Below are 13,677 nucleotides of genomic sequence, written 5' to 3'. Positions count from 1 at the left end.
ATTGTGTTGTAATCTGAGGTAACATTCTTCACTGTCCACTGCACCTCCAATTTTGGTGTCATCTGCAAACTTACTAACTATGCCTCTTATGCTCACATCCAAATCATTTATATAAATGATGACAAACAGTGGACCCAGCACCAATCATTGTGGCATTCCACTGGTCACAGGCCTCCAGTCTGAAAAACAACCCTCCGCCACCACCCCCTGTCTTCTACCTTTGAGCCAGTTCTGTATCCAAATGGCTAGTTCTCCCTGTATTCTGTGAGATCTAACCTTGCTAACCAGTTTCCCATGGGGAACCTTGTTGAATGCCTTACTGATGTCCATATAGATCACATCTACTTCTCTGCCCTCATCAATCCTCTTTGTTAAAGCCCTTTTCATTAAGAAGTAGAAATTACTAGTTCAGTTTTGTTGCTTGTCCTTAAAGCATACAAGTGTATTTGCATCATTACTTAAACTAACATACAATGGGTAGTTTTTAAGGGATTGAAATTTCATTTTTGACAGCTAGTTGAAGTGTACTGGAAAGAAAAACATTAAAAGTTATGATGGTGACAGACAGAGGATAGCTAACGAAATATACATAGTTTTCAACAAATATACATTCTTTGAAGCTACAAAAGCCAAACAGGAAAATGTATCATCTGTGGTTTACAACAAAAGATAAAGATTATGTTAGATCAGAGGAGGAAGCTAATGAAATCACCAAAGAAGTAGCAAGTGTAAGGAATGGGAACATTTTAGAATTCGGCAAATGAAAGCTGATAATATAAGGAGAAACAAAATATGAATGTAAGTTAGCAAAAAAATTTAAAATGTTCTGTAATACTTGTATGTATAAAGTAATACGTTAGCACAGACAAATATGAGTCTATTATGGGCAACGACAGGAGAATTTTAATGAGAAATAGGAAAGTAGCAGAGAGGTTAAACAACTTCTTTGTATGTGTCTTCAAGGAGGAAAATACAAGGAATATGAGAAATAATAGAGGTTCAAGAAACTTGTGAAAATGAGGATCTTAATGGAATTTGTACTAGTAAAGAGGTAGTACTGGACACTTTGGTGGTAGTAACAAATCCTTGGGACTTGATCTACATACTCAATATCTACATATTGAGTGTTGAAAGAGGTGACCATCTTTTAAAATTCTATAGATTCTCAAATGGTGTTTGCAGATCAGAAGTTTGCAAATGTAACCCCACGACATGAAGGAGGGAGAAAGAACATAGGGAAGTACAGGCCTGTTTGCTGCACCTTAGCGTTAGAATATATTATAGAAGAAGTGACAGCTGGATACTACAAAAAATTAATCTTTTTGAATCTATGAAAGGGAAATTATGTTTCACAAATCTGTAAGAGAAATGTTACTAGCTGAGTAGATACACAAGATCAATTGTTGTGATCTTTTTGAATTTTCAGAATGCTTTTGTATAGGAATAGAGGTAAGAGACTGACATGGATTTGGATCGAAAAGTGTGGCACTGGAAAACCACAGCAGGTCAGGCAGCATCCGAGGAACAGGAGAATCGATGTTTCAGGCATAGGTCCTTCATCAGAAATGTGGTGGTGGGGTGAGGAGTGGGTGGACAGAAGGGGGCTGAGAGATAAATAGATGAGGAGTGGGGCCAGGGGATGGTAGCTGGGAAGATGATAGGTAGATGCAGGTGGGGGCTGATGGTGACAGGTCGGAGGGGAGGGTGGAGTAGATAGGTAGGAAGAAAGATGGACATGTGGGGCAGTCCAAGAGGGCGATGCTGAGTAGGATGATTGGAAGTGGGTTGAGGTGGGGAGAGGGGACATGAGGAAACAGGTGAAATCATTGATGCTGTGTGGTTGAAGGGTCCCAAGATGAGGCGTTCTTCCTCCAGATGTCGGTTGGCTTAGATTTGGTGGTGGAGAAACAGGATATGAATATTCTTGGAGGAGTGGGAAGGGGAGTTGAAGTGGCCGGCCACAGGGCATGTGTCTAGAGATGTTCTCTGAAAAGTTCCACAAGTTGATATCCTGTCTCCTCAATGTAGACGAAACCGCATTGAGAGCTACGATTGGTTAACAAAAAGAAATACAGCAGAGATAAATGGGTTATTCTCAGCATGGCAGGTTGCAAGAACAGTGTAATTCAAGGATTACTACTTCGAACCCAGATTTTCGCAAATTGTATCAATGAATGTGATTTGGGAACCAAATATAATATTTCTAAGTTTGTAGATGACACAAAACTAGGTGGAAATACTGAATGGCCTTGACAGAGTGGACGTTGGGACGATGTTTCCATTGGTGGGAAAAATTACCTGAGAGCACAGCTTCAGAGTAAAGGGAAGACCTGTTAGAACGGAGATAAGGAGAAACTTCTTCAGCCAGAGAGTGGGGAATCTGCAGAACTTGTTGCCACAGAAGGATGTGGACACCAAGTCCTTGAGTATATTTAAAACAGAGATCGATAAGTTCTTGATTGCCAAAGGGATCAAAGATTACAGGGAGAAAGCGGGAAAATGGCGTTGAAAAATCTATCAGCCATGATTGAATGGCAGAGCAGACTCAATGGGCCAAATTGCTTAATTTCTGCTCCAATGTCTATGGTCTTATGGAATGTAACCTGGATAAGTGTGAGGCAATCAACATTGGTAGGAGGAATGAAGGTGCAGTTTTTTCTTAACTTGTGGAAAATTAGGAAGAATGAAAGTCCAGAGGGATCTGGTCAACCATAAACAAATGACACTGAAAAGTGCAGCAAGCCATTAGGAAGATAAATGATATGTTGACCTTTATCACAAGAAGATTTGCGTACAGGATGTTTTAGTTGAATTAAATAGAGCCTGGGTGGGACTGCACCCACAGAGTTGCTTGCTGACTGGCCTACTCCTCTTTCTATGTTTGTAACTGCACTATCAGAGGTAATCCTGCAGTATAGGTGGTCTGTGCATGAAGCTATGTTTAAAAAATATGCACATGGATCTTCATCAAAGCAAACTTTCCACTTTGGTTCTTATTTTGCATGTCCAATAGTTCACTGTTTTATTTTTTTCTGCAGGAGATAACAATGAGGAAATAGGTGCATTAATTCAAAACTATATTCGAGAAATACAGGATCTCAGGTTAGTCCATGAACATTAAGTTCTGTATGTTGGTGTTGATTGTTCTTTCTCCCCACTATCAGTTTAATGGAAAGCATTCCAGCAGAAGAGCGTCTTTTAGGTACACTTCCACTCAGAGTTCATCACTTATCTGCTTGGCATCTCGTAACAATTTGATTGGATCTAAGTTTTGTCTTTCAAGGACTTCTCAAAAATGAAAATGTGGTTCGTGAAACTGTCAGAATTCTATCGTTCTACCTCTGGCAGCTCTGTTAAAATCATCCGCAAATTGTTAGACTGAAAGTCTCTTCATTTATTCAGATGCTAATATGAATTTATCATCCAGGCCATTCTAAATCTTTTCTTCATGATGTTTGCCCACAGGAAAAAAAAATGCCAAGGCTTCATTACTAACTGGATAACTGGAGAGGCAGTGACCTTGTAATATTGTCACTGGACTGTTAATCCAAAGACCCAGGTGATATTCTGGGGACTCTATTGAATTCAAATTCCACTGTCTGCCATGGCAGGATTCAAACCCAATATCTGGAATGAAGAGTCTAATAATGACCACGTGTGCATTGGCAATTATCAGAAAAACCCACCTTGTTCACTATTGTCGTTTTGGGAAGGAAACTGCCATCTTTACTTTGCCTGGCCTACATGTGACACCAGACAACAGCAATGTGGTTGACTCTTCAACAGCCCTCTGAGCAATTAGGGGTTGGGCAATAAATGTTAGCCAGCGATGCCATCATCTGTGAATGAATTAAAAGAAAGCTCCGTCAAGGAATTTTAACTCATTTTAAAAATATCAACTATTTATCTTTCAGATTCTATATTTTTCTTGCCTGATTTGAAATATTTGCTGTAATAATGCTGAATGGGTCACTATTATTTTTCAAACAGCAAAAACACTTCCTCCGAGGTGCACCTTGTAGTGTATATCATTGCACTAAGATAAACTGTAGGCAACCGTTATTGAACCATTTATTTACACCTCCCTCCAGACAAGGTGGTGTGATGGGGCAGAGGCTGTTATGTACTTTTGCAAAGAATACCTGGAGAGACAGACAGTAGTTTTTATTGTAGTTCATTCTGAGCAGCTCTGTGACACAGGACTCTGTGCTATGGGCTGTTACCAGAGATATCCACCAAGATAAATACCAACTGTTGCTGGAAGGGCATCAAATCAATGAGCAGCGTTGTGTTCTGAAGAAGGGTCACTGGGCCTGAAATATTACCTCTGCTTCCTCTCCACGGATGCTGCCAGGCCTGAAGAGTTTTTTCCAGCAAATTTTGTTTCATAGAATCAGAGAATCCCTACAGTGTGGAATCAGGCCATTCAGCCCATTGAATCTACACCAACCCTTTGAAGAGCATTCCACCCAGACCCACCTCATCTCTGTAACCCTGCATTTCCCACAGCTAAACCATCTGGCCTGTACATCCATGGAGAAAATGGGCAATTTAGCATCGCAATCAACCTAACTTGTGCATTTTTGAATTGTAGGAGGAAACCAGAGGAAACCACACAGACACGGGGCAAATGTGCAAACTCCACACACACACATCGTCGCCTAAGGCGAGAATCAAACCGAGGTCCCTGGCCCTCTGAGGCAGCAATGCTAACCACTGAACCACCATGCTGCACCGTTTATACTGATGAATAACACTGTTTGGTCTGCCTGAAATGTGTTGGTCTTCCATTGCAAAGAGTTGCCCTCAACTACAAGTACATTCCAAGGTCCAGGGCTATGTGCTAAGGAATGCACTAAAATTTAGGGCAGATTCCATAGAAGCACAATAGGGAAATGTCGCTGCCTACAGCCTTCCAGCCAGAGTAAATGCTGGGACTAGAAATGATAAAGTCTATTTAGCTGCATGCTTAACCAGAACATAAATTATGAACATGAAGAGCATTAAAAAAAACTGGCATATCTGAGTGGAAAATAGTATATGGAGAAAAGTTTATTGCTTATGCATTTCTTATTATTTTCCACTTGTCATGTTTTGCCCTTGGGATGTCTGATATGGAATAAAAATTGTAAATGTTTAGAGTATTCCAACTGTATTGTTCTTTAGAATTTATTTTTCAGTGTGAAACATCTTCTGAAAGCCCTCTGATTTCACAGAAAAAAAAACATATTCTGTTCCAGGACCAAACTATTGGAGAGTGAAGCAATGAATGAGTCCCTCCGACGCAACGTATCTCGATTGACGTCCAGGTCCCCGTATGCAGCGGGACTGTCTCCCATGCCTTGCTCAATGTCCAGCCTAGTTGGTTCCCTGGAATCCGATACTTCTGAAATTGTTGAAATGGCAAAAAAAGACTTGGAGCTGCTCAAGAAAAGGGAAAGGATACGAAAAAGAAATAGGTAATTTTGTGCATAAATTCTACTAGGTAATGCACACATTTAATAAAGTAACAAATTCCACAGCAATATGTACAAAACGGGTGTACAGTGCTGACTGAATTCCCACCCTGGGCCTCCTGGATACCAGTAACTTGTAGGCAAAGCCTTTAAAATAGACACCATCAAATTTCAGTCCAGCATGCGTCACATTTTAGTCTGTGATACTTGGCTCCACGTTGTCCAGTTTTATTTTTTTATGATCTTTGTCCATAAAATGGCATTCACAATATAGGAGCGCATAGTTCTGATACTGAGCATGTGCCAGACAAAAGTTTAGGAGTTGAAAAATGTGGTGCTGGTAAAACACAGCAGACCAGGCAGCATCCGAGGAGCAGGAGAATTGACGTTTCGGGCATAAGCCCTTCTTCAGGAACTTTAGGAGTGCAGACATGGTCTGCTGGAATGGACAGATTTGATGGCAGTCAGTGCGTAACACCTTTCCTCTCAAACTCCCCCAAATGCAGTATTAGAAAATCTTGGGCCATGATCAGCCATTGTTTGATTCCATTTCAAAATCGTGTTTTTAAAAAGATTTTCACTGCCCACTTTAGCCATTAAGTGGGGTAAACTGGCTTTAATTAGTGTAGACCAGCCTTCCCCAATGCTGGCCTGTGGTGATGTTGCACCTCTGCTGAGGATGTGCAGTCACTTAATATTGCATTTAGTACTAGCTGCATATGTACAACAATCATTTACATTTACAGCAGTGTGAGATATGTACTGGATAAACCTATATTGCTATCTTCCTTCTGTTGCATATAGGTTACATCCATTTTGTCCCTCTGATCTATGCCTATTTGTTGACTAGATGAGTCAGCCTTGGTGGATTCAAAATATTATAGGTTCAAGCTGGACTGCAGAGACTTGATACAATGTAGATTGACACTTCAGTGAAGTCGCGAGGGAATGCTGCACCGTCAGTGGTACAATCATCAAGTGACCGTTGTATCAAGGTCACATTTTGCTTCTCAAGTAGATGTTAAAGATTGTGCAACACTGTTCTGGCTAATTTTTACACCTGTTTAATGTATAAATAATGCTATTCTTATTCGCATTGAGATTCTACTTCTAAATCTTCTAACAGAAATGATACTTTGAAAACTAATTCTGCCTAATTCCTATTTGCTAACATGTTAACACCAGGTTTTTAAAATGCTGTAATAATTGCATTATAAAGAAAAGTCAACAAACAGAAAATCATTTGACTGAAGAAAATACAAGGCTGTAAATGTGTTAGCCACAAACTTAATTTTTTCATAATTCTTTTCCTGCTATGTATTCTCTTTTCTTTCAAAGCCCAGTGAAAGAGAAAAGAAGAGGGAATTTACAGCAAGAGAATTGGGAAGAGACAGATGACAATGAAGTGGAAGGGGTAAGGAAAGCCTAAGAATTCTTAAAGATTTACTTTAAACTGAGTTTTCTTAATACTAGTATTCTTTTTTATGTATCTTTGATAATAATTATTCTAATATTTTTGTTTTCTACATCCACATCCATTCTTGGTGGCACAAATTCAGTCAAAGTCTCTTTTTTTTATGATTTTTGAAAATGAATAATTGGGCCAACAATGGAATGGCAGATGGATCAGGCTACACTGGAGACCCTTGCCCTCCATACCTGTGCTACCGGTCTAGGTGTGCATATCTTGCTTTTACAGGAGCTGATTACATCTGGAGGCTTCTGTTACAAAACTAAACTGTATTAACTCATTTGTGTCAGTTGGCACAAATATTACTTAAATGCCAGGGTAACTTTACTGCTTCCTTAAAAGCAAATTAATTACAGTAAGCTTTAAAGGGATTGGAGTGGAAGAGTGGGAGGTTTTGCTACAATTACACATGCAATTTGTCAGGTCCTGTCTGGAGTAGTGTGTGCACTTTAGCTCTTCTTATCTAAGGAAGAACATATGGGGTGTTCTCCTATAACGCAATAGTTGTGTTCCCATCCGATACCATGCTATAGAAAATCACACAATATAAGTAATGGGACCTATAGGAAATAAAGGGTTGGGGTGAACCACCAAAAGTATCAGTAAAAATTGAAACAAAACTAGTAGTTAGCTTAACACATGGTAGCACAGTCTACATAAATCTTTAAATCATATATTTTAATGAAATAAAACATTTAGAAGGAACTGTATTTCAAACCATGAGAGAATCTTGAGGAGGATTAGGCAAGAACTTTCGAAAGCTGATTGGAGGCAGATGTTCGCAGGTAAAGGGACAGCTGGAAAATGGGAAGCCTTCAGAAATGAAATAACAAGAATCCAGAGAAAGTATATTCCTGTCAGGGTGAAAGGGAAGGCTGGTAGGTATAGGGAATGCTGGATGACTAAAGAAATTGAGGGTTTGGTGAAGAAAAAGAAGGAAGCATATGGCAGGTATAGACAGGATAGATTGAGTGAATCCTTAGAAGAGTATAAAGGGAGTAGGAGTATACTTAAGAGGGAAATCAGGAGGGCAAAACGGGGACATGAGATAGCTTTGGCAAATAGAATTTACGAGAATCCAAAGGGTTTTTACAAATATATTCAGGAAAAAAGGGTAACTAGGGAGAGAATAGGGCCCTTCAAAGAACAGCAGGGTAGCCGTTGTGTGGAGCTACAGAAAATGGGGGAGATACTAAACGAATATTTTGCATCAGTATTTACTGTGGAAAAGGATATGGAAGATATAGACTGTAGGGAAATAGATGGTGACATCTTGCAAAATGTCCAGATTACAGAGGAGGAAGTGCTGCATGTCTTGAAATGGTTAAAAGTGGATAAATCCCCAGGACCTGATCAGATGTACCCGAGAACTCTGTGGGAAGCTAGAGAAGTGATTGCTGGGCCTCTTGCTGAGGTTTTTCTATCATTGATAGTCACAGGTGAGGTGCCGGAAGACTGGAGGCTGGCAAACATGATGCCACTGTTTAAGAAGGGCGGTAAAAACAAGCCAGGGAACTATAGACCGGTGAGCCTGACCTCGGTGGTGGGCAAGGTGTTGGAGGGAATCCTGAGGGACAGGATGTACATGTATTTGGAAAGGCAAGGATTGATTCGGGATAGTCAACATGGCTTTGTGCGTGGGAAATCATGTCTCACAAACTTGATTGAGTTTTTTGAAGAAGTAACAAAGAAGATTGATGAGGGCAGAGAAGTAGATGTGATCTATATGGACTTCAGTAAGGCGATCGACACAGTTCCCCATGGGAGACTGATTAGCAAAGTTAGATCTCATGGAATACAGGGAGAACTAGCCATTTGGATACAGAACTGGCTCAAAGGTAGAAGGCAGACGGTGGAGGTGGAAGGTTGTTTTTCAGACTGGAGGCCTGTGACCAGTGGAGTGCCACAAGGATTGGTGCTGGGCCCTCTACTTTTTGTCATTTACATAAATAATTTGGATGCGAGCATAAGAGGTACAGTTAGTATGTTTGCAGATGACACCAAAATTGGAGGTGTAGTGGACAGCGAAGAGGGTTACCTCAGATTACAACAGGACTTGGACCAGATGGGCCAATGGGCTGAGAAGCGGCAGATGGAGTTTAATTCAGATAAATGTGAGGTGCTGCATTTTGGGAAAGCAAATCTTAGCAGGACCTATACACTTAGTGGTAAGGTCCTAGGGAGTGTTACTGAACAAAGAGACCTTGGAGTGCAGGTTCATAGCTCCTTGAAAGTGGAGTTGCAGGTAGATAGGATAGTGAAGAAGGTGCTTGGTATGCTTTCCTTTATTGGTCAGAGTATTGAGTACAGGAGGTCATGTTGCAGCTGTACAGGACATTGGTTAGGCCACTGTTGGAATATTGCGTGCAATTCTGGTCTCCTTCCTATCGGAAAGATGTTGTGAAACTTGAAAGGGTTCAGAAAAGATTTACAAGGATGTTGCCAGGGTTGGAGGAGCTGAGCTACAGGGAGAGGCTGAACAGGCTGTGGCTGTTTTGCCTGGAGCGTCAGAGGCTGAGGGGTGACCTTATAGACGGTTATAAAATTATGAGGGACATGGATAGGATAAATAGAGAAGGTCTTTTCCCTGGGGTCGGGGAGTCCAGAACTAGGTTTAGAGTGAGAAGGGAAAGATATAAAAGAGATCTAAGGGGCAACTTTTTCTCGTGTATGGAATGAGCTGCCAGAGGATGTGGTGGAGGCTGGTACAATTGCAGCATTTAAGAGACATTTGGATGGGTATATGAATAGGAAGGGTTTGGAGGGATATGGGCCGGGTGCTGGCAGTTGGGACTAGGTTGGGTTGGGATATCTGGTCGGCATGGATGGGTTGGACCGAAGGGTCTGTTTCCATGCTGTACATCTCTATGACTCTATGACAGAGTCGATGCTGAGAAAGCTTTTTCCTGTTGTGGAGAATTGAGAACATGGGTCACAGTTTCAGAATAAAGATCAAAGGCTTTTTTTAACTCACATCCCAGAGGGCTGTGTACACTCACTTCCTGAATATATTCAAGACAAGGAGCAATGCATTTTTATATATCAATGGATTTGGAGTTGGGAAGCTGGAATTGAGGTAGAAGATCAGCCTTAACCTTGTATATGAGTTCTAGTATATGAGCATTGACTCTTTAAACCTGCAATTATGAACAAACTAAAATTCTCGTGCTCCTGAAACTCTATTTCACAAACACAATTTCTGTATAATTAGGGATGTATTCTTATCTGCATTGACTAAGATCAATAGTCAAACAGTAAACCACAGAGACCCACTTGATAAAGTCTCTCGTGTCTGTCCTTGTTGAACTAGCCACAGTTCAAGCATATTTTGTTGTCTTGAAGCTGGCATTATTTTCCTGCAGGCCACCTCTCTGCCTGTGAACATCATTTATTACTGAGATTTTCCAGCATTTTCTCTTTTGGTTTCATTTATTATTTGTCCTCTGCCCTGAAGCTAAATGGAACAGGGCAGTGTTTCAAAAAAAAAATGTGCTTAGAACACAGCCTAATTGAAAATCAAATTCCAAGTTAAGTTAAGACAATGTCTTAAAATCCAAATTAAGTCAGCACAAATGAAACATATTTATGTTGACAGCACCGACTCCTCCTATTTTACTCATGTTTGACATTAATTTTATTTGCTTTTTCTACGTCCTACAGAGCCCTCCGATGTCTTCTGATATATCTGACACGCTACATTAATTCAAGTACTCCCACAATGAATTTACCTGTTCTGCCAGCTACATTGTGTTCTTGTGTAATTTCAGGAGGAGGAGCATGAAGAAAGTTGCTGTGAAGATGAGGAAGGTGGAGATGATGAAGAATTTGACAGTGATGGCAGCCTTGATGAAACCGATACAGAATCAGAAGAAAAGGGTAATAATCCCAAACCATAATGGAATTTTCTGAGCTTATTAGAATTAGTTTAAGTAGGATTGAGAACAGAATCACTTCCTTACAGTGCAGAAAGAGGCCTTTCGGCCCACTGAGTCTGCACTTACCCTCCGAAGAGCATCCAACCCAGACCAACCCCCGGTTCCCAAAACCACGCATTAATCTTTAGATCGTGGGAGGAAAATGGGGCATATCAGGCGAAATCCATGCAAACAAGAGGGAGAACATGCAAATTCCACATTTACAGTCACCTGAGGCTTGGGCACGCTCTCTAACTGGGTATTCACATACCATGATCTGTTTTAACAACAATCAGTAAGGATGGAATTGAACCTGGGTCCCCAACGCTGTGAGGCAGCAGTGCTTATCATTGTGCCACCACACTGCCCAGAAGAATATTTAGAACATTAAAACCATACAGATTAAGCTTCAGCTAGAGTTAACCCACTGCAGTTAATAGTGCAAAATATGGTCTTCTGTTGCAACAAGAAAGCATTCTGGGATGTCCTGATATTGTAAAAATCCTTCTATAAACCTCAATCCTTTTAAAAATAAAGGGATTAAGAAGTAGCAAAATCCAACCACAGCAGCCGAGCATAGTGTTTGAGAGTAATGCAAAAGTTAAGAAGAATAATTTTTCAATATATGAGGAGTCAGAACATAAAGATAATAAGAAATTAAATGAGCTTATTGTAAATATCTGCTTGTGAAGAGTGCAATGAAACTAGACAGATTTATTATGTGGCAGGAGAAATCAAAAGTTTTAATGTAAGTAAAAAAGTGTCACCATTTGACCATTAGAAATACACTTCATAATTATTGTACGGCTGTGCTTATAAAACTCTGAAATATGTTTGGAGGGAAATGGGCGCTGGATTCAATATGTTACATGGTGCACATATGCTCGCTCTTCACTAGGTGTGCACATACCATTATTGGTTAACCATATGGGTTTCAACAACAATCAACAATGGTTTCACAATCATCATTCAAATTTTAACTCCAGAATGATTGAATTTGAATCCAAGTCCCCAGAGCATCATCTGGATCTTTGGATTACTATTCCAGCAGCAAACCATTATACCAGCACCATGTTGGTTAAGACATCTTCCATTCAACCTCTTCAGTGATGTGGTGCACACCTTTGGACCAGTTGGCACTGGAACCCACATCCTTGCTCAGAGGGAGGAACACTATCACTTCATCACAAGAACCCTGTATGTTGATTAACTCCCTTTCTAATCATCCAGAGCACATTCTCTCAAGGCATTAGACTCATGGTCTGTGAAAATGGAGGCCAGTTTGCTTTAATGAGGAGCCAGGAAGAGCAGAAATGCACTTCATACCTCCATACCCCAACTGCAGAATGCTGTAGTTACTATTTTCCACTCCCCACCCACAAATTTACTTGCTGCTGTTGTGTAAAATCCTGGTAAGTTGCAGTTTCCCGTGATGAGTGACAAGCTGCTTTTGGGGTCATAATTGGGACCCACTGCTCATCACTACAGTATTAGTGAGGTCAATGGCCTATTTTCCTATTGTCTGCCCAGTGACTTCCTTCGACAGCTGTAATGTGTATTGTACATGAATCATGCCCTAATTCAGGCAACTTCCAATTTCTAAGCTCTTAGTGAGGTTTGTATTATGAAACAATTCCTAAAATATCCTGGTCCCAAAGTTCAGTGCAGATTGAAGAAAATTTGTAAGAGAGATCCAAATCTTTAAAGTCTACGTAATTTAAATGTATATCCTCCAGTTTACTATTTGATTACAAGATAGAAAGAAGACATCAATGTAATGTTAACAAGCCCTCAAGCAAGCAAGCTTAAAGTTAATAAAGTTCATGTGGCAATGGACTGTTACTGAGGCTGATTAATGTCTGCAAAAAGAGACTTAATGAATAGCTGATTCAGAATGTGTTTCAGTGATTCTGGTTAAGTGTAGGTTTAGATGATTTAGTACATTTTTATTTGGTCCTTATGATTATCATTGTTTACCAGCATAAAAATAAAGCTGTATTAATGTTAATGGGATTTTCAATTATGTTTCTTCTGAATTAAAGAAACATTCAGATTTCCTTTCTTGGGTGTTTATCCTGCAGTCTGCTAAGGTTCACCAAGTGGTCTGTGTCAGCATAGGTTTGGTCCTGAGCTGAACATAAGGTTGTAACTTGCATCCTGTCAGTTTTTCCGGACTGTACTTTATGTGTTGAACATGGTACTCAGTAGTATTGCAAATTCTGCTTTACAAACTTGGATGAGTTCACTTTCTGAAAGTTATTGGGCAGAATCTTGTTTGGCAGTTGGGGATGGGGGGCTGCTACACCTGCTGGCTAGAGAGCTGGGCTTTTCATGAAAGCCCATTGAACCACAGACCACATAAGGCAGTGGCAAGACCAGTCTTCCCTTGGAATCAAAACTTTGGGAGCAGAAGACTTTGCTACCAAGAGCTGCCAACCCATCAAAGGCTGGCAGCTCTTGCAGAGGCTGTGGCTGCTGCCAGACTAATATTTAACAAGGTCCCAAGATCATGTGATGGCTTGGACTGGCAATATGATTGGTCAGGGGTGGTGTTTCACCTAGAGGTGACAAGTTGGCCATACAGTTTAGATGCTGTGCGTGCTGCATGGCAAAAGGTCTGCCTGAGACTGAGTTAGAGTGGTGATGGCTGAATAAGGTCTTTAGCTGCTCTTACTTTCAAGCTGAGCTGGAAAGCAGTGGAATTCATGTATGTCACCATGCTGCTACCTTTCCTGCCTCTAAGCTCAGCACCAGATGGAGCAGAAGATTCTGCCCATTATTTCTTGTCCAAATCTTTTACAGTACCATTTTGACACCTGTTCTGCACTTTAGACAC

General features: G+C 40.5%; 1 protein-coding gene across 6 annotated transcripts in view; it reads left to right on the top strand.

The window, feature by feature from the left end:
* kif21b (kinesin family member 21B) overlaps positions 1–13,677 on the top strand; it is a 186,891-nt gene that overhangs the window by 103,436 nt on the left and 69,778 nt on the right. For all 6 annotated transcript variants that reach the window (XR_015750940.1, XR_015750938.1, XR_015750939.1 and 3 more), the window contains exons 10-13: positions 3,039–3,102; positions 5,241–5,459; positions 6,795–6,870; positions 10,695–10,803. Coding sequence is in view for 2 of the 6 variants with exons in the window: in XM_087973596.1 (XP_087829722.1) it covers positions 3,039–3,102; positions 5,241–5,459; positions 6,795–6,870; positions 10,695–10,803 (468 nt within the window). In the remaining 4 variants the exon portion in view is untranslated. The remainder of the gene's footprint in view (positions 1–3,038; positions 3,103–5,240; positions 5,460–6,794; positions 6,871–10,694; positions 10,804–13,677) is intronic.

Source organism: Chiloscyllium plagiosum, unplaced genomic scaffold, assembly GCF_037043375.1.
Source record: "Chiloscyllium plagiosum isolate Xiang-an unplaced genomic scaffold, Cpla_swu_hap1 HiC_scaffold_26, whole genome shotgun sequence".
NCBI lineage: Eukaryota > Metazoa > Chordata > Chondrichthyes > Orectolobiformes > Hemiscylliidae > Chiloscyllium > Chiloscyllium plagiosum.
The sequence above is the reverse complement of the archived record's forward strand: the minus strand, read 5'-3'. Positions and strand labels throughout refer to the sequence as shown.